At 41.8% G+C, this 23,483-nt stretch overlaps 1 protein-coding gene across 1 annotated transcript in view; it reads right to left on the reverse strand.

The window, feature by feature from the left end:
* Nucleotides 1-344: 344 nt before the first annotated feature.
* Nucleotides 345-23,483, reverse strand: part of LOC140930292 (unconventional myosin-Ib-like) — a 49,141-nt gene continuing 26,002 nt past the window's right edge. Inside the window, exons 20-38 of the mRNA XM_073379971.1 lie at nt 23,078-23,192; nt 22,032-22,087; nt 21,073-21,138; nt 20,736-20,803; nt 19,584-19,655; nt 18,409-18,484; nt 18,254-18,322; nt 17,124-17,216; nt 15,283-15,339; nt 14,693-14,761; nt 11,721-11,807; nt 10,522-10,608; nt 9,137-9,211; nt 8,311-8,442; nt 7,356-7,462; nt 6,171-6,303; nt 5,479-5,631; nt 4,120-4,253; nt 345-1,320 (exon numbers count right to left, since the gene is read on the reverse strand). Coding sequence (XP_073236072.1) covers nt 1,203-1,320; nt 4,120-4,253; nt 5,479-5,631; nt 6,171-6,303; nt 7,356-7,462; nt 8,311-8,442; nt 9,137-9,211; nt 10,522-10,608; nt 11,721-11,807; nt 14,693-14,761; nt 15,283-15,339; nt 17,124-17,216; nt 18,254-18,322; nt 18,409-18,484; nt 19,584-19,655; nt 20,736-20,803; nt 21,073-21,138; nt 22,032-22,087; nt 23,078-23,192 — 1,767 coding nt within the window. The 3' untranslated portion in view covers nt 345-1,202. The remainder of the gene's footprint in view (nt 1,321-4,119; nt 4,254-5,478; nt 5,632-6,170; nt 6,304-7,355; nt 7,463-8,310; nt 8,443-9,136; nt 9,212-10,521; nt 10,609-11,720; nt 11,808-14,692; nt 14,762-15,282; nt 15,340-17,123; nt 17,217-18,253; nt 18,323-18,408; nt 18,485-19,583; nt 19,656-20,735; nt 20,804-21,072; nt 21,139-22,031; nt 22,088-23,077; nt 23,193-23,483) is intronic.

Here is a 23,483-nt window from a genome sequence, read left to right on the forward strand (position 1 = left end):
TTATAAACACGAAAAAATGCGATTTACAAAACTCTGAATGCTAGTAACATACACAGAAGGTAAGTATGTGGAGTATTATCGTCCTTGTGAGTGTAGTTCTGAATAGGACTGTTGTTGACAGTGACTGACGTTTTGACAACCTGTGTGGTAGTTCAAAGTGAGTTGTATATCAATACAATAGAACTTTGAAAATGCCTACACAGGTTATCGAACCGTCAGTCACTGTCAACAACAGTTCTATTCAAGATTACAATCCCCTAGACTATGATACTCCACCTACTTATAACATGATTCCTGGGTTCAAAACATTCACCAAAAATTATATAAAAAACAGTACGAAGACGTGGCAGAATATTTAGCAATTTTATTCAAAATATGTGTTGAAAGATTCAACGTATTTCTTTCGTATTACACGTAAGCATAACATCAAGTCTGAAAAAGAAACAGAACCTTTAAAATGTGTATCAGAGCCTATCCACGTTTTCGTGAATATTAAACCCAAGAAATAAGAAATCGGTTGGTTAACATAAAATAGCACAATACGTTGGTGAGAAAAAAACTCTCGGCTTCCTTTTTTTGTAGTTAAAGAAAGCATAAATACTTTTCCGTCTTTCATCTAATAAATTAAGATGTATATTTGAAATGTACTGTTTAATAATCAACTGCAAATCACGGTTTCCACCTGTTATGAATCATATATAAACTTTACACTGGGTTTAACAGACTAAAATATAAAAAGTCTCTCATTAACGCTGTCAAACCAAAGCGTTAGTTTCACTTCTCGCTCCATTAATACAAGACAGTCTTGGATCCAAGTATGGATTCAACGCTTTGGATTCCGGATTATTGGTTCCCTTCCACTGAATTCCGTGTTCCAAAGCCCACGATTCCGCGTTCTACAAGCAAAGATTTCCTGCATTTCGGATTCCACAAGCAAAAGTTTTGTGGATTCCGAAATCCGGGTGACCCCACATGGGGCCGCGACACTTCGGGTTTACCTCTTTGTAAAAACCTGTGAAGTGGCTCTTTTGTGTTGACTTATCAGTGGCTTCTTTGTATTCATTGTTTTACGTCACTCGTGAGTTTCACAGGTTTTTACACCGAGGATGAGCCGACACTTCGGTAAAAGGGGAAGCTTTATAGCACAACAGGTCATAACGAAACGGGTTCTTTAATTTGGCGTGAGATGGACAAGAGACGATTTAGACCAGGACGTCTACAACGGCTCCTTTTCGTTTGCATAATAACGGTTGCGGAAGAGACTTATCAGCTGGCTTAAAAATCATCTCCACGGGGGATCCCCCGAAGTTGACTGCGATCCTGAAAATAATAAAATCAACTTATATACTAGTAATAACCAAAGAATACGGAGCGCGGGCGACAACGATCAAAGGTCAAAACGCTTTTGCTCCATCACTGTGCGTAAGTGAGAGATAGTCAAACCACACGTGATCAAATTGGGTTCTGTGCATTCTATTTATTCTTAGTGGAAGTCCAAACGAATGCTGGCTACATACTTGCGACGCATGCGTAATAAAACCTGGAGATTAGGATTGCGGGCTCCTCTTGTCGCCCGCAATGATAACCTTAACAATGTTTGTTCCGCGATCTAATTGGCTATTGGCCGCTTTGATTTTAGTATCTTTTGAAAACACGTGTTGTTTGAACCGCGCTTTACGGAGACCCGCTTAACACGGACACCCAGTTATTACGGTCACCTTTCTTTGTCCCTTGGGAAACCTCCTACATTTTTTCTGAATTCAACCCGCTTGAAGGAGCTCTGTCACCGCTGCCCTTGTGGGGGTTGGGGGGGGGGGGTACTTGGGTTAATTTTCGCTGGGTATGTGCCGCTAGCCTCTTAGAACCCCTACCCCATTATAGTCTTTTCTGTGGCCATATTATAGACCCCATCTTAGTCACTTTGCGGGGAAAAATTAATTTTCGCAATCCCAACTTAATCACTTTCTTTTCATGCATCTACCTTATAAAGCCTTTCAACTTGGTCAACCTCAAATGAACTGATATATTTGTTAAACTAAAGGTGGTGTAAATCTCTCTATTATTAAATCCCCACATACCTGAATTTTCTAACCCCCAAATCCTGTAAATGTGCGACCCCACCCTAGTAACTCTTATAAAAATGCAACCCCAAAATAGTCAATCCAGTCAAGAAACTGCGACCCCATCCAGCGGCACATCCCCATTAACCTACCACTAGTATATTATGCCCCCCCCCCCCCGGGCATCGCTGACTAGTTCATTCTCTGTATAATTAACAATTATTCCACGGGTGCGCGTTGGATATGAGTTAGTTATAATCATCTCATATCCAAGAAGCGCGTGTAGAATAATTGTTTTATTAAAAATTAAAAACATAATATCGAGCGATCCTTCCCGACTTTTTTTGTAAAAACAACCGATTTTCAGCTTGTTTTTAATTTTGCGCAGACGCGTACAGTTACCATATTTGGAGAGCATGGTATAATGGCTCGTATACCATGATGGCTAAGCCAATCAGAGTTCTAGAATTGCATTATCCAATGATTCAGTTTTTAATAATGCCAGTTACACGTCCTTCTTTGCTGTGAAAATTACGAAATACTGGTGAATGACAAAATCACAGCTTTTGCCAAACAAAACATGTTCGCAAGCATTATATCAGTCGTTACAAACAACAAAAATGAACTTTGAAAAACTGTTAGGCTAACAAGTTTTCAAAAACCACAGTTACAATCCGTTTCAATCTTTTTAAAGTTTTTCCATCCGTGTCTACTTTTGTACTTGCTGTGTCATTAATACTCTCTTCTAACTTTTTGAGCGCTTATTATAATCTGTTTGGCGGCAGATGCCTTTGATTGTATTCTGATAAATTTGGTGACACAGCTCCTTTCATACGGACAATGGACACTTGTTTCTTGCCCAAGAGATTCATTATCAACTGTGTGCTGTGATGGACCTTTCCTTTTTGAAAGTAAACAAAAACCTTCAGTTGAAAGCATTTCGATGTTCCCAGCGCTACAGTAGTACACCGGATAGGAAAATTGCAGAGGTCAATTTTAGACGATTTTGGCATCACATGAATTACGTAGAGCATGGTTTTGATTAAGTAATATATATATGCGCGATTTTTGAGTGTTTCTGTGGATTAAGTCCGAAATATAACGTCTTTGCGAAGGATAGAAATGTTTTATGTGACGATGCTTATGTCCTCTTCTATTTCCTTAGTAGTCAGTTCTAATAAAAGGTGTCTTTTGACTTTCATAACACGACCAGCTTAGGTAATACGGGACACTCTGTTAATACGGATACTTTTTATCCCCCCCCCACCCCATTTTCAGTGTCCGTGCAAAACTACAAGGAGAATGGGTACAAGTTTTCGGCGCAATGATTTCTGGGATCATTTCGCTGGATAAGCGTTACTTGTGATTGGTTAACGGTTTTCTTGAATACCATCCACCAATCATAACTAACACTTGTCCACCCAAACGGTCCCAGAAATCACTACGCCTAAAGCTAGTATCCATTCTTCTAAGACTGAGTTTCTGGAGTGGGGAATTGGACAGTGCGTGTTACGACGCGCTTGAATGGTGTGACCATTCAACTGAAAGCTACTGAGCAATACTTTTACGTGGTACAGTGTTCGTTACAGAGAACACGTTTTTAAGTCTGGTGGTGAAATCTTTCAAGTGTGATCTGACCACTCAAATGAAAGCTTCTGAGTAGAAATTTCCTGTGCTATTGTTCGCTACGCAATAGAAAGTTTGGCAGCATTTTCACATGATACTAGTAGTTTTAAAAGCACTCTTCAGCATTTTTCGAGGAACTGTATTAGGGACATTCTTGGGATACCCTGGGGACTAGCGGATTTTTAACGCGTGCAGCGGGGAGGGTGTCAGCTGGAGGCCGAAACCGGAAACCGCGCGTAAAACGTCTCTGGCACCCCGGGAAGGGTTGAGACCCGGGGGGTAATCCCTATAATTGCGCATACGGGGAGGCTTCGTGTGTAAAAGGGTAAGGGGTTGGACCTCGGGGCGGAGCCTCCCTCTACAGACTTTGTTGAGTAAACCCATCCCCCCAGGGGGGGGGGGGGGGGGCTGAGAAACACGCGAAGCAACTTACTTGTCTGAGACATGCACTGGTGTTGATAAATCGTTCTGCGAATCCACTTGAACCAACAGTTTAGCTACCAATTCGACTACATGCTCCGTGTGGAACACAAAATCGCCTTTGAGGTGATTTTTGTCATGTTTGTCCTAAAAAAAATAAACAAGGATAGATATGTAGATAAGTCGCCAGTGGTGTGCTTTATGGTTCTAAGGGACGGACCATTTATTTTTTGACGGGGGAGGGATACAAGTAAAAAATAAATTGCTTGCATGAAGACGAAGACACACAAGAAAATTGTTTGCAGCAGGAGCCGCATATACAAAAAATGTTTGCATGTGAAAATCCCACCCCCTCCCCCCTCTTCGTCCAAAAAATAATGGTCCGTATCTAAGGCCCTAGGGACCAGTTAAAAAGTCGAACTTTTCATGTACCGAACTTAATACCTATTTGGGTCAACAGTTGATTCAGAAGTCGATCTTAATTAGTCAGACTCAATTCATTTTCACGATGTACAATGCTTAGCAGTGAAAATAGCCTGCCTGGCAGGCGCAAAAAGGGGAGGGAGAGGGGGAGGGAGAAAAGCCCTTTCGACGCCTGCTACGCAGGCTACAATGGAAATAGATTATTGTTATTTATGCATTAGGTTCGGCACATGAGCAGTTCGACGTTTGAAACCAAGTCGCTCCACGGTCGAAATTTCCATGTGGGCCACTCGATCATCGCTTAATTCATGGGTCGACCCAAATTAGATATGTCGGACTTAATTGATTCAAAGGTCCATCTCTTCATGTACTTAATTGAAGGGATTAGGTTCGGTACATGAAAAGTTCGACACTTGAACTGGGCCTAACCCTGTTAAGTGTCCCAGGGCGAAATCTTAACTTCCACCACTCAACTAAAAGCTAACTGCGTCGGTAACTTTTGTTACCAACTACATCACTAGAAGAAGAAATTGGATTCCCGGAGGATCCAGGGGCTTCCACTTTTGGCAATACCTTTTGTGCCTGTGAAAAAAATCCTAAGTTTGGCCATTCAAATAAAATTGAAGAAACTTTGCGGTACTTTACTGTGGTAATGTTTATTATGCAGTACAAGGTGGTTCTAACTTTTGTGTCTGTGAAAGAAATGCTTACGTTTGACCATTCAAATTAAAGCTACTGAGCAGTACTTTCCTGTGGTACTGTTTACTATGCTTTACAAGCTGCTTCTAACTTTTGAGTCTGTGGATGAAATCCTAAGTGTGACCATTCAAATGAAAGCTACTGAGCAAATCATTTCTTTGGTACTGTTCATTATGTCTTAAGGTGGCGGTTCTATACGTAGGCTAATAAGACTAGTATTAAGAACGATCGTGCGTGTTAAGACACCTACTGTGCGAATATGGAACACAATGATCCCGTCCTTAAGTGGGGTCACGGATATTCTCTGAATATCGCCCAGGTCCATATTGTATTTAGTTTGCAGTGATTTAGGGTCTAACACCAGCAGTTCCGTGTCTGACACAGTCAAAATGTGCGGTACTACCTGGGAAAGAAACAAATCAAAAACATGAAAAAATAAACTTAAAAGCAGTCGTTTGTGTCTCCTTGTAGCCAAGTTAAAGCAGAAGAAGCACTAAAGGCGCACGAGGACATGATGTGTAAAGGAGAAAAAATTAAAGCTACGTTCACCTGCAAAGCCTTCAAAGTTGGTTCCTGAGTCGCAATAAGTTCCGTTTGCAAAGCGGAACTCTGAACTCTACTGCGTTGTTTGGTTTCCATTCATCTTATCACCGTATTTATTCGTTTAAGCGCCCAACCTCTCGTTCTGAGTGCCTCGTTACAATGTACGCGTCTTTAACTGATTGGCCAATGCTTACGATATTCTGGAAGTGGAATTCGCCCTGACTCGTCCTCAGTCCTCTCTGCGCCTCGGCAAAATAGCGCGCGCAGCGTGACGGGAAGGAGGAGGCAAAGGGTGAGAGTCCCTCTTCTTTCATTTTCCCGCCACAAACCGCGTGCCATCTAGAAGAGTGGACTAGGAACGAGACAGGGAATTGCTACCCTACCCTCTGTTATTATTACCTTGCCATCTTTTCTGTTGATTTTAAGTACAGAATCCGCCCACACTATGTGCAAGTTGTTGTTCTTCGCGTTCTTCTGCCACTTTGGATTTGCCAGCAGATTCACGCGGTCGCTTTGGAAAGGGACTGGTACTCTGAAATCAGACATGAAATAAACCTGGTTGCTACAGCCAGAGGTTTCTGAAATTCCCTGACTTTTGCCTGACATTTTCCTGACAAATGTAAAACTTCTCTGACCAACTGAGTTAACAATTTCGCAAATTAGTCCTAATAATGGACTCAGTCAATGCTCCCCTCACAGTCATCCCTTCCACCCATTTATTTATGCTTTCAGCAGGTTACGTACAGCTGGCGTGCGAAAAGTTGCTACTTTTCGCACCGGCGCCAGCTCACACAGCGAAAATGTAAGTCTCTGCTCGCAGGGTACAGGTTACGTGAAATGTAAATGAATGGATAGTTCCTTAATTTAACGTGCAAAAAGGATTCATTTCCTTCAAAACCCAATAACAGCATAATTATCGTTCCATTTCATGAAAAATTTGCTACCAATTCATGTCCGTAAAATGTACAAAGATACTCTTAAAATTTCCTTTCTTCCTGACTTCTTTCAAAGACTTAAATTTTCCCTGACTCGAAGAGAAATTCCTTGACTTTTCCCTGGCCTTGAAGAAATTTTATTTTCCCTGATCATTTCCTGACCTGCAGCAATCATGATTAAGCTTCACGTTTTAAGCCATAGTTAGTAGCCCTCTCGTACTATCCACACCAAAATCTCTAAGCAAAGATTTTATGCGTTCATTCGACTCATTTCAACCCAAAACAAGCAAAATGTTACGTAGATTTCAACGGCACTTCACTCCGAAAGCCTTCTTGGAAACTTCGTGTGCACTACGTAGCATTTTGTCTTTTTTTATGAAATACCTATGCTCATAACATTGACAGTTCCATTTCCCGCCTTAAACGAAAACGTGAAGAACAATTGACCCGATTTTGAGCTAAATGTAGGCGCTTGAGAAATAGACAATGCATTTCAAAATGATGCAAGGGAGAGTGGAGCCCACGCGTGTTTTTCTCCCTGGCGCGACTACCTAGGTGCTGCCCACGTGAGTGAAAATGCTCTATACAACATAAGCCTAGACTTTCCCAGTGCCCAAAATACGCGTTAATAAGAATACGTGAAACTCACGTAAGAGGATATGAAGATTTCTTGTCCTTGAACACCTCACTAGCTTGGAGTTTTTCTTTAAAGATTTTTCGCTTATCAGGAGTTAACTTGTCTCTGAACTTCTTGCACTGAAGAGAAGAAAAATAGAAAGCGACTGAATGAATTAGACAAAAGAACTGAGACACTGAGAGTAGGAAAAATATTTCTCAGTGGCGGATCCAGAGGGAGGGTTGGAGGGGTCAGCACCCCTCTAGATAGAGACCTTTAGCTTGGGGGGGGGGGGAGGGGGGGGAGGGGGGGGAGGGGGGCAGGGGGCGTGATAGCCGGTTCGATAGACAAAGTGATAGCAGGGCTTCTTCCGAATAAAGATAACAGTGCTAATTTTTCCGGTGAAAAAAAGGTACAATGAAGCTTGTCGGGATGTCTATTTTTTGAGAATACGCGAAAAAAACGTTACGTCAAATCTGGTACTCGTAGCCGTTCTCGTCTTCGAATCTACAGGGGTGCATTCCATTCGTCAAAAAATCCGGTCCAAAATTTCGGAAATTCCACGTACCCAGTGGAACGGTACATTCCGGTTGTACAGGCCCAACCCAAGCCAGCGCGCGTTTGGCTATTGCCTGAATTGACGAAATCTGGACAGAACCATCCAACTACTTAACGCAAGAGAGGATTTTAATGAAGAAAATGTCAATTGTGTAAGGGCGCGGAAGGGAGTTAATGATTGGCTTTAACTGTGTGCACCAGCCTACGAATACGGCGCCCTTTCATTGCTCCCCATTGCTGGGGGAAGGGGGAAGGGGACGGGGTGTATTGCAGGTGTGCGCACATGTTGAACCTTGGGAACAAAAATTCCTGGATCTGGCCGTCATTTCTTATAAAACACATACCATAAATCCTCTATGAAGTTACCCAAGGGACCAAAAGTAACAAAATCACTGAATTGGAATGCAGCAGACGCAACTGAACTACTTACTCTCCAAGCGTGATGAATGTCCTTCAGAAGAGCATTAGTTTTTCTAAACATGAGTGAAGATGAGGGCCAGTGCGTATCCACAGGAGAGACAGACGGCAGATTCTTGTTTAATGTCGTAAGGAATCGGTAACACTATAGTAAAACAAAATATATATTAATGAAACTATTATTCAAGATCATTCCTCTGAAATGGAACCTGCAATAAGTCAAACCTAACTGTTTGGTTGTTAATGTTATAGAAACTTAAATTCTTTAAATAAGACTAGGGGGTCCATATATTCGTTTAGGAGCAGCAGCAACTTGTGTATACCCCTACTATTAAAGAACGAGATGGGGGAGAAGGAGAGGGCGCTTATTCGAGGAGGCACTTGTTTCATATTTTGGCCTATTGGGGGAGGGCACTTATTAGAGCGCAGGCGCTTATTCGAGGAAATACGGTATAACTCATAGTTGATGCTATTTTTTCTTTTTTTGCATGGAGAACTGATCTATAATAATTCTAGAGAAAGGTTACTTCTCATTTTCAAAGAAGAGAAAAAGGAAAAGGTAATAGGTAACCGTTGAAAGAGAAAAGAAAAGAATTACCTCTCTGGCGAGCTCCAGCGTCAAGGCCAAAGCCGCCATGTTTTAATGTGCGCGCTCCAATCACGCATGACATTATACGCAGTAAGGATGTCCAGTGCAATACCAAGGAATAACCTTAAGGAATTGCGTGCGGTGAAAAAAAGAAGAAACTTTCAAAAGAAAGACCCTCTTCGGCTATAAAAGCTTTCTTTCTCCTAACTAAAGACAAAATGAAATCACTAAAATCAATTTCTCAACATACCAAAAATAACCGAAGAAACTTCATGATCTTCGGAGCAGCATTTCGTCTAAACTTGGGGTTATATAACCGGCGAACCTAGTAAAGATGAAACATAAAAGGTGATGCGCTTTTTTTAACAAAAAGAAAAAAAGAAAAAAAAAACCCACCTGAGACACGTGAATTGTATAATTAACAATTATTCCACGAGTGCACTTTGGATATGGGATTGTAGTAGCCAACGAGGCGCGTGGCGCCGAGTTGTCTATAAACACCTCATATCCAACAAGCGCGAGTGGAATAATTGTTTTATTAAAAACGCCCACAAAATATCGAGAATTTTTCCCGACTTTACTCGTAAAGTCGGGAAGATTTTCAGCTTGTTTTTAATTTGAGAAGACACGTACAGTTACCATATTTGGAGACCACGGTATAATGGCCCATATCCCATGATGGCTAAGCCAATCAGAGCTCTAGAATTGCATTACTCAATGATTCATTTTTTAATAATATTTATTAAACTAAGGCTAAGTTCACACGGCACTGGACGAATTTTCCAGCAGCTGAAAAATATGACTTCCCACTACGTTCACACGGAACCGTTCAATATCTTGGCTCTGTTCACACGGACCTTTGAACGGCTAGATGTCCAAATTTTCGTACGGTTAAAATGGTTCTTCCACCTTTTCAAGCGGTGCCGTGCAACTTCACGCAAAGCTTAACATTTGCATGCGCTTCTTTCGAAGGGGAGCGGACAGTGACGAGAAATTTCACTGGGCAGTTTTCATACTATTTAAAAGAAAATACCTCAAGCGGTGTGGACCTGTGCGCAGTGTTCCCCAATCCGAGAAAGCACACTGTTTGTTCGGCACGCGGGTAACGCCTGCACGTAATTTTGAAATTGCATTCGTTTGAGTATTTTCCCACGCCTTGCAGGCGGTGGAAATTTTTCCCGCGCTGTGCGCAATTGCATTTTTTCCCGCCACTTGAACCGCGCTTAGCAAAGGTTTCACGTTTTCCGCGTTAAGCGCAGTCCGAACGCAAACTGCAGAGTCTCTTTTTCCCCTAACTTCGCGCGCTTTAAAGTCTCCGTTTGTTTAAGTTCCCTTCCAGGTACCTGTGCCAACTTTTCATGATCAATTTAGGTTTCTGGGAAACTGCCCACCTACCCCTCCCCTAACCCAACATTTTGCCCCAAGTGAGACGCAACTGTTAACCTTGAGTTAGGGGAGGGGTAGGTGGGCAGTTTCCCAAAAACCTAACTTGATCCACTATTCCCACGCTAACAACCGATTGACCGTGTCTTTCTTTGATTTGATTATTGCACTGTTCAGGTACACTGTGATTAACAGCCTAGTTTACTAATACTCCAAACAATCTTCTGTAAAAACAGAGCTAAGTGTATTCACCTTCCAGCCTGTAAAATAAGCTGCTATAATGGACGCGGCTTCATTTCGCCTTTTTTCTAGCTTTATGGAGCGTACAAGTTTACGAGCCTGAAAAGTAATGGAATACATGTAAGCGAAATTAGCAAAGCAAAACGTTTACTGTACAGGAAACCAGTTAGGGAATAGGCAGGCAGCTTTTGTACAAACTCGAGGAAAGGTAAGAAATAATTGATTAAAGGCCGGTAAAGTTACCTTTTGAGGCCTATTACAGTTTTAGTTCCATGCGTAAACTATCATGTGTAATTATCACTGTTGAGATCAGCCATTACTTTCGTCGGTAATGCAAAGAGAAAATTCGGCATACAGACCTTTTTTTGGCCAAAATTGTTCAGAGATAAAATATAAGAAAAATTGTATAAAAATTAAAGGGCCGAAAAATTAAGTTACTTTTTTTAGTTAGCGCATTGAACATTTCAACAAAAAGTTAAAGTGATTAGGAATAATTGAAATGCCTACGATTGCTTTGAAGTTTACGATTGTATCAGCAGTTAAGTTTAAAAGCTCGTTAAATTATGTTTAGCTGTTCATTTGTTTACAAACCAGAAAAGATTATATAATACGAATATTTCAGAATAATTAAACGCAATATCATCTAAATTAAAGCATCCCAGTCTAAAAAGGAGATAACGATGTGCCGCCGAAAGCAAACAGTTACAAATAAAGCGAAAGTTTGTGTCGCCATGCAATAGGAAGCCTACGTTACAGCCGGCCCACACACCGTCTAGACTATTGGTATAGGGCGCTTTTCATTCAACCCAAAGTTCCGGAAATTTTGGTTGGTACATTAAATGGAAAGGACAATTTCGGTTTGGTCCGATTGGCATATTCGGGACCAGCTTTGAAGGTGGTCCTCTTTGACCGGTCTGGTCATATCGGTCGCTCGGACCGAAATATCCCTTTCCATTTGGCAAAATTGTTGTCCCCAGTACCGCTCTTTTGGGTTCTGCTTACAAAAACAATAACCAAACGCGATGTGGCTTGGGTCGGGTCTGCGTAACCGGAAAGTACCGTTCCATTGGGAACGTGGAATTTCCGAAATTTCAAACCGCAAATTTTTGTTGATAGGAAAGCACCCATAGTCTATACTGACGGTTTAAAGTGTCTGCGACGCAAGATATGCAATAGAAAGCGGAAAAAAAAAACAGTGAATTGGTTCAAACCTGCCATCCATAAAAATAAGTACGTATTACACCCACGGCCCAAATACACTTCTTCTCATAAAGCATGGCTCTGTACAACTTCCGGGCCTAGGAAGCAAAACGGTTGTTGTTCTTGTTAATTGTAGTCCCCTTGGTGAAAGCACAAACGAGACCATTTATTCGAAGAAAAAAAGGATCAATTTACGTTTCTGGGAAACTGCCCACCTACCCCTTCCCTAAGCTAACATTAACACTTACTTCTCACTTAGGGCAAAATGATGGCCCAGGGAAGGGGCAGGTGGGCAGTTTCCCTGAAGCCTAAATAGGCCTCTTGCGAGTTCCAAAAACCCTCACTTTCAAAACGACGCTAGGTGCACAACCTTTCTGTGAAATGAGTTTTATTTGCATCAGAATGAAAAATGATTTCCATATCAAAGGCTGAGCAATTACCCTTGTTTTGAAACAGAGGCGCGGAGGAACTCGGAAATGGCCTGCTCCAAAAAAAAAAAACAACAACCAAAAAAAACTTTGTGGTCTCTTGATAGCTCGAGAAAACAGACCACATTTCGCGACGCCACAAACGGTTTCCCCGCGAAACTGACTTCTGGGTAACGAGCGCAGAAATTCAGAACCGTTGACGTGTCACTACTCAGATCTAGTTAGTGTATCTGATTGGTTGAAGAAAATTTCCCCAGCGGCACGACCAATCAGAAGCACTACCAAGATCTGGGTAGTGACGCGTCATCAGTATGGAATTTCTGCTCTCGTTCCTCAGGCGTTATTTCGCGGGGAAACCAGTGGTGGCATCGCGAAATGTCAGCTGTTTTCTCAGCCTTGTTTCTTATGTGTCATCGTGTAGCTATTTCTCCAAGTCAGACGTTGCATAAACGGCCCGGAATGTGCGATGACACGTATGCACGTTAAGCACGAAAACGAGATAAAAGCGTCAAAACGGGTGTCAAAATTTTATCGACGGACATTAGTTTTAGTGCTATTAGAGTTCTGAGAGTTATACGCTCCACTGTTTTCATTAGAGCAGCTAGTAAGTTAAGTTGGCCTTGTTTAGCCTGCGATTACGGGCTCTCGCACCGATCACGGCCGCTGAACGCACCGATCACGGCCGCTGAAAGGTCTGACCGGCCTTTCCTGACTTTAGGTATGCGTCCTAGGCGTCCATAACCCAGCTGTCTGTGTGGTATCGTTGGGAGCAAGTGGACTGACCGACACCGATTATAATCATAAAAACAATTCCAAATCGGCCATTTTGAGGTTGCGCGTTGAGACTGGGTCGGTTTTGTGTGGAACTGCACTATGGGACTGCTTTGGGCACGCACAGGGCACTGGGTTAAAATTCGTGTCCCAGGACATTCCATAGTTCAATTCGAACCCACACCGACCAGGTACTAGAGGCAAATCCAAAATCCCAATAGGTAATCCCCCCCTCTCAATTGGGAGAACAGAAATCCCCACCTCCTCCACAAGGGACTTGGGTTCTAGCTGCCAGAACAGATAAGAGAAGGCCGTATTCGCAGGTTATACTTTGTTACTAAGTTTCGATCATACTTACGTGCTTTATAATATTAATTTGATTGTTAGTATTTAGATGAACGAGTTGAGTGGTAACTAGCACAGCCTTTATGCATCATATTATCATGCACGTACTGATTAACTTAAATCATATCATTTCATATATTTATATTTCTTCTGTGAAAATCATCATACAAGTTTCGGAAAAGTTACTGCCAAATTCGTTGTATCGCGCTGCGCGTTTTGCAAACTTCGAAGGGATTTTGGATGTTTCTGTTGATCTGTTCCGTCAATCATGGTGAAATAAATTAAACTAAACTAATCATCTTAGCGGACCTCTTAGGAAAGATCTGTTTACTTGAACGAGTTCAAAAGGTCTTGGTTTTTTATTTGTGATTGGTGGATTTCGATCCGTTTTGTTCGTTTCTGTGTTTCAAGGTTCGTTGCTTGTGATCGTCCTGTTTCGGGCACTAATCGACTAGCTTGCTTCGAAGATTTTCCAGATCTTTCTTATTCTTGTCACTTACAAGAATAAAGCAAAAATTCCACTCACCATCACAATTTCTGTTGCTATAATTCATTGCAGTCCAAGGTCATTCTCAGTTTCCTGTCAGTTTTGTATTTACGGGCCAAGCTGGGCGAGTGCTTTGCATTGTGATTTGCATTAACCCCACCCCTACTCAAATGATTGACGGAACAGAAAAACCAAAAATCCCTTCGAAGTTTGCAAAGCACGCAGCGCGATACAACGAATTTTATAGTAAATCTAATGGTTTCTTCAACCAAATCACCAGTGTTAAAATATTGGCTACCATTTTGATCTTCCATTTACAATTTGATAGATTTGTACTTAAATTACAATAATTATGACCACCGAAATGAAAGCTACAGAGCAGTACTTTCCTGTGCTACTGTTTATTATGCTGTACATGCTGGTTCTAACTTTTGAGTCTGTGGATGAAATCCTTAACCCTTCAAACCCTAAGAGTGATCAGCATCAAATTTCGCCTTGTAACATCAATGCTTTGTAAATCTGAGTGGTCATGAGAATTACGGACATGATCACACAAGATGAATTTGCTTGATACCTTATCAATTTCTTCCCACTACTGTGCAGGAAATGAATAGACGTAACAAATGAGAATTCAAATTTTGATCTTAGGGTTTAAAGGGTTAAGTGTGGACATCACATGAAAGCTACTGAGCAGTACTTTCCTGTGGTATTGTTAAATATGCTGTGCAAGGTGGTTCTAACTTTTGAGCCCGTGGGTGAAATCCTGAAATGTGACCATTCAACTGAAAGCTGCTGAGCAGTACTTTCCTGCGGTAATGTTTAACGTACAAAGTGGTTCTAAGTTTTGAGTGTGCGGATGAAATCCTAGAGTGTGACCACTCAAATGAAATCTACTAAGCAGTACCTTCATGTGGTACTGTTTACTATGCTGTACAAGGTGGATAACACTCACCTTCCATCCACGGCAGAAAGAAGCGATTACAATGGCAGCATTCCTCGTTCTTTGATACTGATGTCGATCCTAAGCAATTTGCGATCAAATAACAGGGCTTAGAACGAGAAGCACCTTTACGTCAGGAGGTGCGGGCGGTACTTCCCTCTTTACCTCTATTTACTAGGACGTTGGTGTACATTTCTCTTCTTCTGTCTAAAACTCTGTCTTCACCACCGCCATGTCAGCGGCTATCTTAAAAAGTGCAGGATGGCGAGAAGATGCAATTCTGGGAAACTACCCACCTACCCCTCCCCTGGGCCAACGTTCACACTTATGTCTCACTCAGGGCAAAATGTTGGGTCATGGGAGGGGTGGGTGGGAAGTTTCCCAGACTCTAAAACTGATCCGATCTGGATCTCGAGCAATCTTGATTTTTTCTGGCCAAACAAACAAATTAGGAAGAGCACTCCTTACATTGGCCGCAACAAGAGTAGTGCATAATATATTTTGCTCTAGTCAACTTTAATGACAACAACACTCTACAATTAGCGAGTGCAAAGGTCCTCGGAAATCACTCGATTTTATTCCAATTTTTTTAGTAGACTTACCCTGAATCCACGATAGTACTTGGCGATAATAATTTCACTTTCTTTCATCTTTCGATACTGTGGATCAGAACAGAATATTAACTTCAGCAAGAGGCCCAACAAGACCGTATAAAAAAGACTAAAAAGACTTTTGATCTGACACACTCGCAAACTGGCAGTATTTGAAACCCGACCAAATGGTGATTAATAAGGTCTTTTCAAATTATGTTATTTTATCTCTAAGTTCCAAGTGTCGCAGAGCATGATTAGTGTCCTACATGTAACAAAAGGGAGTTTTTGACGACGTTTTTCAGCGACGCACGGCAACCGCCGAAGTGAGCGTTTTTCTCTTTTAATAAGCCCTAAGGCTACCAAATTTGTATTGCTAAGTGTCGTTACTCTTATAAAGACGATTTGCCGAAGAATTTTTTTAAAATCACGGCCGAAGAGTTCAAAAGGTCCACTTCCGGTTGACGTGCATCGCTCAAAAACTCCCTTATACCGAATACTGCAGTCCTTTGTTTGTAGGCATAGGTACGGGTCAACGCAACCGTCTCGAAGATGGCAACTGTTATATTTTGAGAACATTAATCGGGCACAACAAGTCAATGTCATACGACGAGCTGCTCACTACGGCTAGCATGAAATCCTTATATTGTAGGCGCTTACACCAGGCGTTAATACTTCTTTTTAACTGCTTAAATGGTACGGGACCTACTTATATTGGAAGCCTTTCTAAATACAGGCATACACCGTATAGGCTAAGAGGCGAGGGCTTGAATTTGGAATTACCTAACTTTAATCTTAAATTTAAGAAGAATTCTTTCACTTATTCATTAGCTAAGTTATGGAACAGTTTGCCTTCTCAAGTGCGTCTTTCAAGAGATGCTAATGACTTCAGAAGTAAATTGCACGACTGTAGCTTTTTAGAACGCGTCTTATAGTGCACGATTGTAGCCTTTAACTGTTTTAGAACGAGTATTATAGTTTTCCTAGTCAGGTTTTTAGTATGTGACTTTTTAGTCGGTTTTAGCTTTTTATATTTTACGTTTTTATTACCAAGTTTTTTATATGTATATATTTATTGAGTTGTTTTTAAAATTGAATAATATTATATAGCTGTAGTTATTATAGATTTTATCTATACACGTTCGTATTTTGAACGAGTTTTTTTAGCTCTTTGACGAAACGTGTTAAAATAAATGATTGATTGATTGATTGATTGATTGATACCGCATTCGCCACTTTAAAAACGAGAAAGAAACTGGGTTCGGTTAACTTTCGCAAAGACTTCTGGGACTGTTACAAAGGACAAGGAAATTGGCCAATAGGGACTTTAAGATTTAACGACGCGATGGCAACGAGAACGTCTAAAAAACAATAGGTTTAATAAGCAAAACAACTTTGTACGTGCGTCACGCTTTTTTGTACATTTCTTTGCTGTTTTTGAGCGACTACGACGTGAAAATGCCCAATTTCGTGTTTTGTGGAGAACGTACACAGGCAACGACGAAATTGTATTTCGCTTTCTGAACTTGAATATGGTCCTTTGGAATTCAAATTCAGGAGGGTTCGCGTGTACTTGACAAAGTGAGTAAGCAGGAATAATCGCGATAAAGACTGAAATAACGCAAATTCACTTTTTAAGCGACGTTCTCGTTGCTGTCGCGTCGTTGGATCGTACAGTCCCTAATAACTGACCAGCGCGTTCCCTGTAACGATTCCAGAAACAATTGTGGAATAGACAGATAGTAGCCTGCGAACAGCGGACGTATGCGACGACCAGAAATACGTCTGCTGTTCGTAGGCTAGATAGATAGTGGCGACTAAACACATTTTTCCACGAGATTCAATCAACAAACCTGTTTTTGTTGCCTCCAACCTCTAAAAATCTTCTGAATGAGAACAGCTAAGCGATGCATTCCTTGTTTACGTCTCTCTTCCAGATCGAACAACTGAGGAACAAAGAGATGTGTCGGCATATTTGTAACTAACCAGTAGTGAAATACACAAAGCTTCACGCAAACTTCCTGCAAGCAAGAAGTCACGCGCGAGTGACACGTGAAAGGACACGCCGGAGACCCGCGAGGCTTTGCCGCTCGCTCGCGCGTTGTCGCGCAGCTCGCTTCACCGCTGCAAAGTTCCCTTCCGTTAACGCGCGCCGCCATCTTTAAGGCATTTAAAAGTTTTTTGACCTGTTATTGAGAGTGTTTCTATTAAAAAGAAGCAAGGTCGCAATCCAGGGTCGAACCCGGACCTTTCGTATCATAATCTTTCTCCCTTAGCATTACACAACCACAAAGACCCGCCAAAATTCCGAACAATTTAAGAAATTAAACTAGCAAACTGTTTTTTTAAACTGATACATCAATAACAGGTAACCCTAGCCTTTTCCATAACTTTAAACTTAAATTCAACTTGGGCTTCAACGTCGTTCTTTTTAAGGCCATTCAAAAACGTATTATTTGCCTTATTTTAACTAAATCTAGGGAATATATTACACCTATCATGACTAAAGGCTTGGTAACCAATGGTGGCATCGACCGTTAACGAAAGGGAAATGGGCTTCGCCGCCACTCAAAATGGAGAGCTTTCTCGCCGGCTATCTGAGAAAAGAACAGAATTGGTGCTCGGAAGGCAAGGATGGCCGTGTCTAAACTACAAGGCATCTACGAAGCCTGAGACGTACATAAAATAAGGCACAAACATGCTAAAAACAGCAGGACAACCTGAATAAGAGCAAGTGCCACAGGTACACCAACTCAAGGCCTGGTCAGTACCTGACGCATACGCACAGCCATATCACCCGAGCTGTGTCTGATTAGCATGGGATAGCCGTCAGGCCTATGAAAGGACAAAGCCGTGTATCATAGGCCCTTTATTGCCGAGGCGCGTACACAGCACTCCTTTAAGCAAAAGCTCCACACAACACATTTTCAGTTTAAAAACAACAGGGCAATAGCACACCTAACTGTTCTTTTACGCTTCTTACCGTTCGTGGGTTCCTTATGAAGATCTTGGTTCTTCCGTAGGCGTATGCCGTTGGTTTGATATTCAAACTCTACAAGAAACAACCATAGTAAGATCAACTTATGGCTACAGTACCTTGGAGAAAGCGACTTGTTCGCCGCCCATAAAATGCATTACCTTGAACAGCTCTTTAACGCCTTCTTTCGGCATGCCCACCCAGTTGGGCCAGGTTTTTTTGCAGAGCATCTTGTATCTGAAGAACAGAAGCGGAAGGAAGTTTGCCGGCTTAGCTATATGTAGCCTCTTACGTAGACGTTCTTTTGGCTCGTCAGGCATTCCGCGTGACGAAGCCCTTACAATGTCTGCGTGGAGGCTAAGCCAGATGGTGAATAATGGCGAGCAATAGATTACATAGAGAGTCCTACGTTTACTGATAAAAGTCACACACGTGTCTTGCTTAAGGCACATAGTTGGAATTCCCGTAAGCGACCACTTAGGGCCTGTTTACATGAGGGTGGGGGACCCCAGGTAGGTGAGGTAACATGTGGCGGGTTACCCCACCTAACATGTGAACGTGAACACATTAAAATGAGAGATTGTATGGACAGGCGGGTTACTCCACCTACGCGGGTTACCTCACCTACCTGGGGCCCCCCACCATCATGTAAACAGGCCCTTAAAATGCCAAGATTTGGTGGTCGCTTACGAGGCATGGTCGCACATGAAGGTTGTAGTACTTGCTCCCAGTCTTGCTCCAAGACGGTCATGATTCAATTTCTGGCAGATTTTACAGCCAATCTAGATCAAGCGTACGATTCTATTAATGAATTTATTATTCGAAAGTTTAATCCGTTGGTAGTTGTGCATTTCAGATTCATCGCTGTATTCCTGCATGCCCTATAAGCAGTGAATTCACACGCGAGGTAGTTATGAAATTTTTGCCGGCTCAATTTTCTTGAATTTGATGTAAATGACTTCAAAGCAATTTTGTCCATTCAAAGATTGTTCAATCTGACCGAATACAGGGAAGTTATCGTAAAAATTCACGGCTTATTACCTATGCAGGAATGCAGATTTGAATTTGATACTGGTTACGGCATCGATTAACGGAGTAATTCTTCAAATAACCGATTCGTTAATGGAAACTATGGCGGGGGGTTACGTTTGTCCTGGCGTGACTGTAAGTCAAAATGCACGTTACAGGTTCGTCACTCGATCAATCCCACCTCATGATCGAACTAACGACCAGATTTACCACGTTTGCTCTTTGATCGCTGATGATGAAAGACGTACCACTTGGTTCTCCACACCGAATTAAAAGGCATTTGTAGTGATCAAGGCAGACTACTTACCTCTGAAGCGCTAAATCATATTCCTGTCTGAAGGCAAACCCAGCTCTTCTGACCCGAATGTTTTCCATCAACCTTTGAAAGAAAAAATATACTGATATATATAGCAAGAATATCGTTCTCTGCAGGGTCCACAGTTTTTTTCTATTTAATGTTGGAAGAAGGAGACCACCTCTGTACTATATATCAAGATGAAAATTTGTTACGATCCATGTTTTACATATGCACGTGCACAGCTTCAGCAAAAAACCAACTTGCATTCAAGAGAACCCTCGATAACTTTCCGGTCATGTTCAGGGTCTCTGTACCAATGAAAATAAGGTGAATGAGCATATGTGATGCAGAAAGGAAACGTAAAAACATAAATGCTAATAACTTTTTTTGTATAGCGATATATCACTGCGTCCCACTTGATGAAAAAGTGACGCTACAGACACTGTCCTCACCATTTCTGCTTCATTAGCATACTTCGGAGATTTCTTCGGAAAGCAATAGAGGGTAGTATTGAATGCAAATTAGTTTTATGCTAAAGTTGTGCACGTGCATATGAAACTTGAACACAATGCCAGTGAATAATGAGGACGCTCATTTGTAAACACAAATTCTGGGGGGAAAATTGGTGACATTTGAAGCCCCATTTAATTAGCATGTTTATTCGCTTCTTTTATGACCTTTAAAACTTTTTTTCAAAATATTTCCAAAACGATCCCTTAAAATTTGTTCAAACTTTGCCATAATCGAGGCAACTGAGGGAGGAGGTACAAACTCCCTCAAGCCATTTCTGAAAAAAAAATCCTGGTAGCGAGAAATACAAAGGCAAGTACATAAGGTAATGGCGTCATTACGTTGCCATGGCAACTCCGATGTCAATGAAACATAGATCACGAAAAAATTTTCATCCTTATATAATACAGCTGTGGTCTTTTTTTTTTCCGGTACCCGTTGTTAACGCCAACGTGGTAAATATTCAAACTTTAGAGGTATCCCCCTAAAAAATCCAGTCTATCCACCTTAAAAGTTAACAAAAGAAGCAAACAGTCCCATGGTACAATTCGACAAAATACCGACCCAGACTCGTACGTTATTCTTCTTATTATTATTATTATTCTTATCCTTCTTCTTATTATTATTACCTCCAAATGGTTAATTCCTTACCCAAGATATCGAGCCTGGTGTCTGACCAGTTTGTCATCAAACAGCCCTGCTACTTTTTTGTCGTTTGGCTGAAAAAAGAAGAAAGTAAAATTAACACATTGCCGCCACTTTTGTCTTTTTTCAAGTTAATTCGCCCAGATCCAGTCTATCCAGAAATAGACTCGTCTGGCGAATTCAGCTTGCCTTCACTAAAGGGCGAAAGAGATGCTACTGTGGACGAATCGACCAAAAACCTCCTATACTAAATAGTCATAGCCTCTCCACTAGATTTAAGCTTGTATCAGTACTGAAGGAATAAGTTACGTTGATCTGACAAGCACAGCTGTAATAATCAGACCTTGATGCATCTGATGTAATGTGGGTTCTTGCTTTTGAGATTCTTCATCAGCTCTGACACCGAAACCTGTATGGGGAACAAACGAAACTGTTAAAACCCTTCAAGGTAGGGTAAAAAGGTAAAGGCGCACACGAGCCAAAGGCCCAAAAGGCCAGAGTTTACCCCGGTTTCCTTAGCATGAAGCATGCCTAGGGGTATTGCTACTCCACCCTGGACGGGATGCTAGTCCATCGCAGGGTTACCCCCCAGCAGTATGTCGCCGGTACCCATTTATACTCCTGGGTGAAGAGAGACAAAGTGTAGTAAAGTTCCTTATCTGAGGAAACAACGCGACGGGCGAGGCTTGCACCCTGGACCTCCAGATCCGGAATTCGAGTTCTTAGCCACTCCGCCACACACGCCCCCACAAAAGCCCTTAAATGGCTGAAAAATCTTTAGCGTCCTACCTACATACAAGTTATTTATATGTCTCCCAAAGCTGATATAAAACTACCAAATATTTTTCTTGTTTTCTCTTCGCTTCCATTTCCTGTAACATTTCTGCTCACGGTCCAGACGACTATTATGAAACCAGGCCCCAGTTGTTCGAAAACTAGACAACGGCCTCCAACCGATTAAGTGGATGATGCAAATGGTTTCCCTAATACTTATCCGCTGGATAGCGATTTATCCTGTGGAGAACGCCACCCAACGTTTGACCAACCGAGGCCACAGTACTCGTCACAAAGCGTTGAAACACAAACCGTTTCTCTTGAACTTTCTCGAAAATTTCTTACATTCACTCTTCACACGTTTGTTCTCACTCAAATGTGCCCCTCTCCTTCTCCATTGTTGAGTCACGCGTATTTTGAGGCACAGAGACGACTGTAATACCCAAATCAACATTGGAGAGAAGGGGAAACGCACACAAGTGTTTCAAGATTTTTGACGAATATTGCAAGTTTAAGTTGCAGACACACCTTAAACTGAGTTCCCGTTGTAGGAGGTCTCTTCTTGGAGGCTTTGGTGGGGCATCCTGAAACAAATGCAACAGTTACTAGGGAGCTTGAGCATTGACGTTTTTGAGCAACGCACGTAAACCGGAAGTGGACCTTTTGTATTCTTAGGCAGTGGTTTTGCGCATATTTCCCATATTTCCAGGCAATTCGTCTCTATAAAAGAAAAGATACTTAGCAATACGAATATGGTAGCGCCAAGATATATTGAAAGGGAAACGCCTCATTTCAGATTGACGAGCGTCGCTCAAAAACTCTTTGCTTTAGTTCCCTAGTAAAGAAGCTTTGCCACGCAGTTTAGTCTTATTCAGTTATTGCGTGAAATAAATAAATAACCGCTTAACCAGGGAAGGAGCACCTACACAGCCCCGCAAGACACGCATGGAAAAAATAAAGGAATTTTACATAAAAGACTGAAATTGGGGTTTTGTTCTTTGCACTTGGCGTGAGACACTTTTTTGTCATGAAACCGTGATTTTGGTTTTTTAGAAGCTATTTCTTCGATAGTCTTCCCAGGAATTCAACGAGCGCGCAAACAAGCGTGGAGCGCGAAAAAACAAAGTTCGTTTACCCACCTGACCCACCCCTTGCGCTAGTGGTCAGTGAATCCCTAGCCTGTGTACAGCCAGCAACGACGACGGCGACGAAAACGTCACTTCAAAAAAGAATTCGCACTACCTCGGACTTTATCGCGTTTGCCGTTTTCGTTGAAGTCGCCGTTGTCGTTACTTAAGCTCCCTAAAAAAATCGAAAGAGGGACGGGGCGGCCGTACACAGGGTTTAAATCCGCTGCGGTTTGTTACCCGCGCTTATGGATCTTTACGGAGAAAAAAGAATGTTAATGAACAGACTGTTCTCCGATAACGTTCAGTTTTATAGCGTGTAATTGAAAATAGTTAACTTCAGTGATACTGTCCCTCAAATATGTCAAGCCACATGTCGCACGTTCTTGATTTATATATACTCTGATACGGTAGAATCAAGAAGCACAAAACCCTAATCTGACTTACCTTCTGGAAAGAGAGTCTGGGCCAGTGGATGGCCGCAGGCATACATACACTGTGAAAGATCTCTAAATAGCAAATCATTGTTCTTATCCACAAAACCAGCTGCACAGTAGGTCACCTGGAGAAAATTAAATAAAAGAAAAGCAATGTAATACTGCAAAATTAGGAGGCTAAGGTTGGAATAAAGCAATTCTAGAGAAACTGTGTTCAGCCACCTTAAGTGTGCAAGGCTGCTATCTACACAACGGGCAAGTAAATTACTTGAACTATTCTCTTCTATACTTGCCCCTTACTAGGGAAAACAAGGCAGAACGAGTAACCACAACTTGATAATGGCTCATTTCTTTTAGGTTTGGCACCGCACCGCTCTATGATTAGCTGAAAAATATCAAGCTACGTCCTCGACTTA

This window comes from Porites lutea, chromosome 3, assembly GCF_958299795.1.
Source record: "Porites lutea chromosome 3, jaPorLute2.1, whole genome shotgun sequence".
NCBI lineage: Eukaryota > Metazoa > Cnidaria > Anthozoa > Scleractinia > Poritidae > Porites > Porites lutea.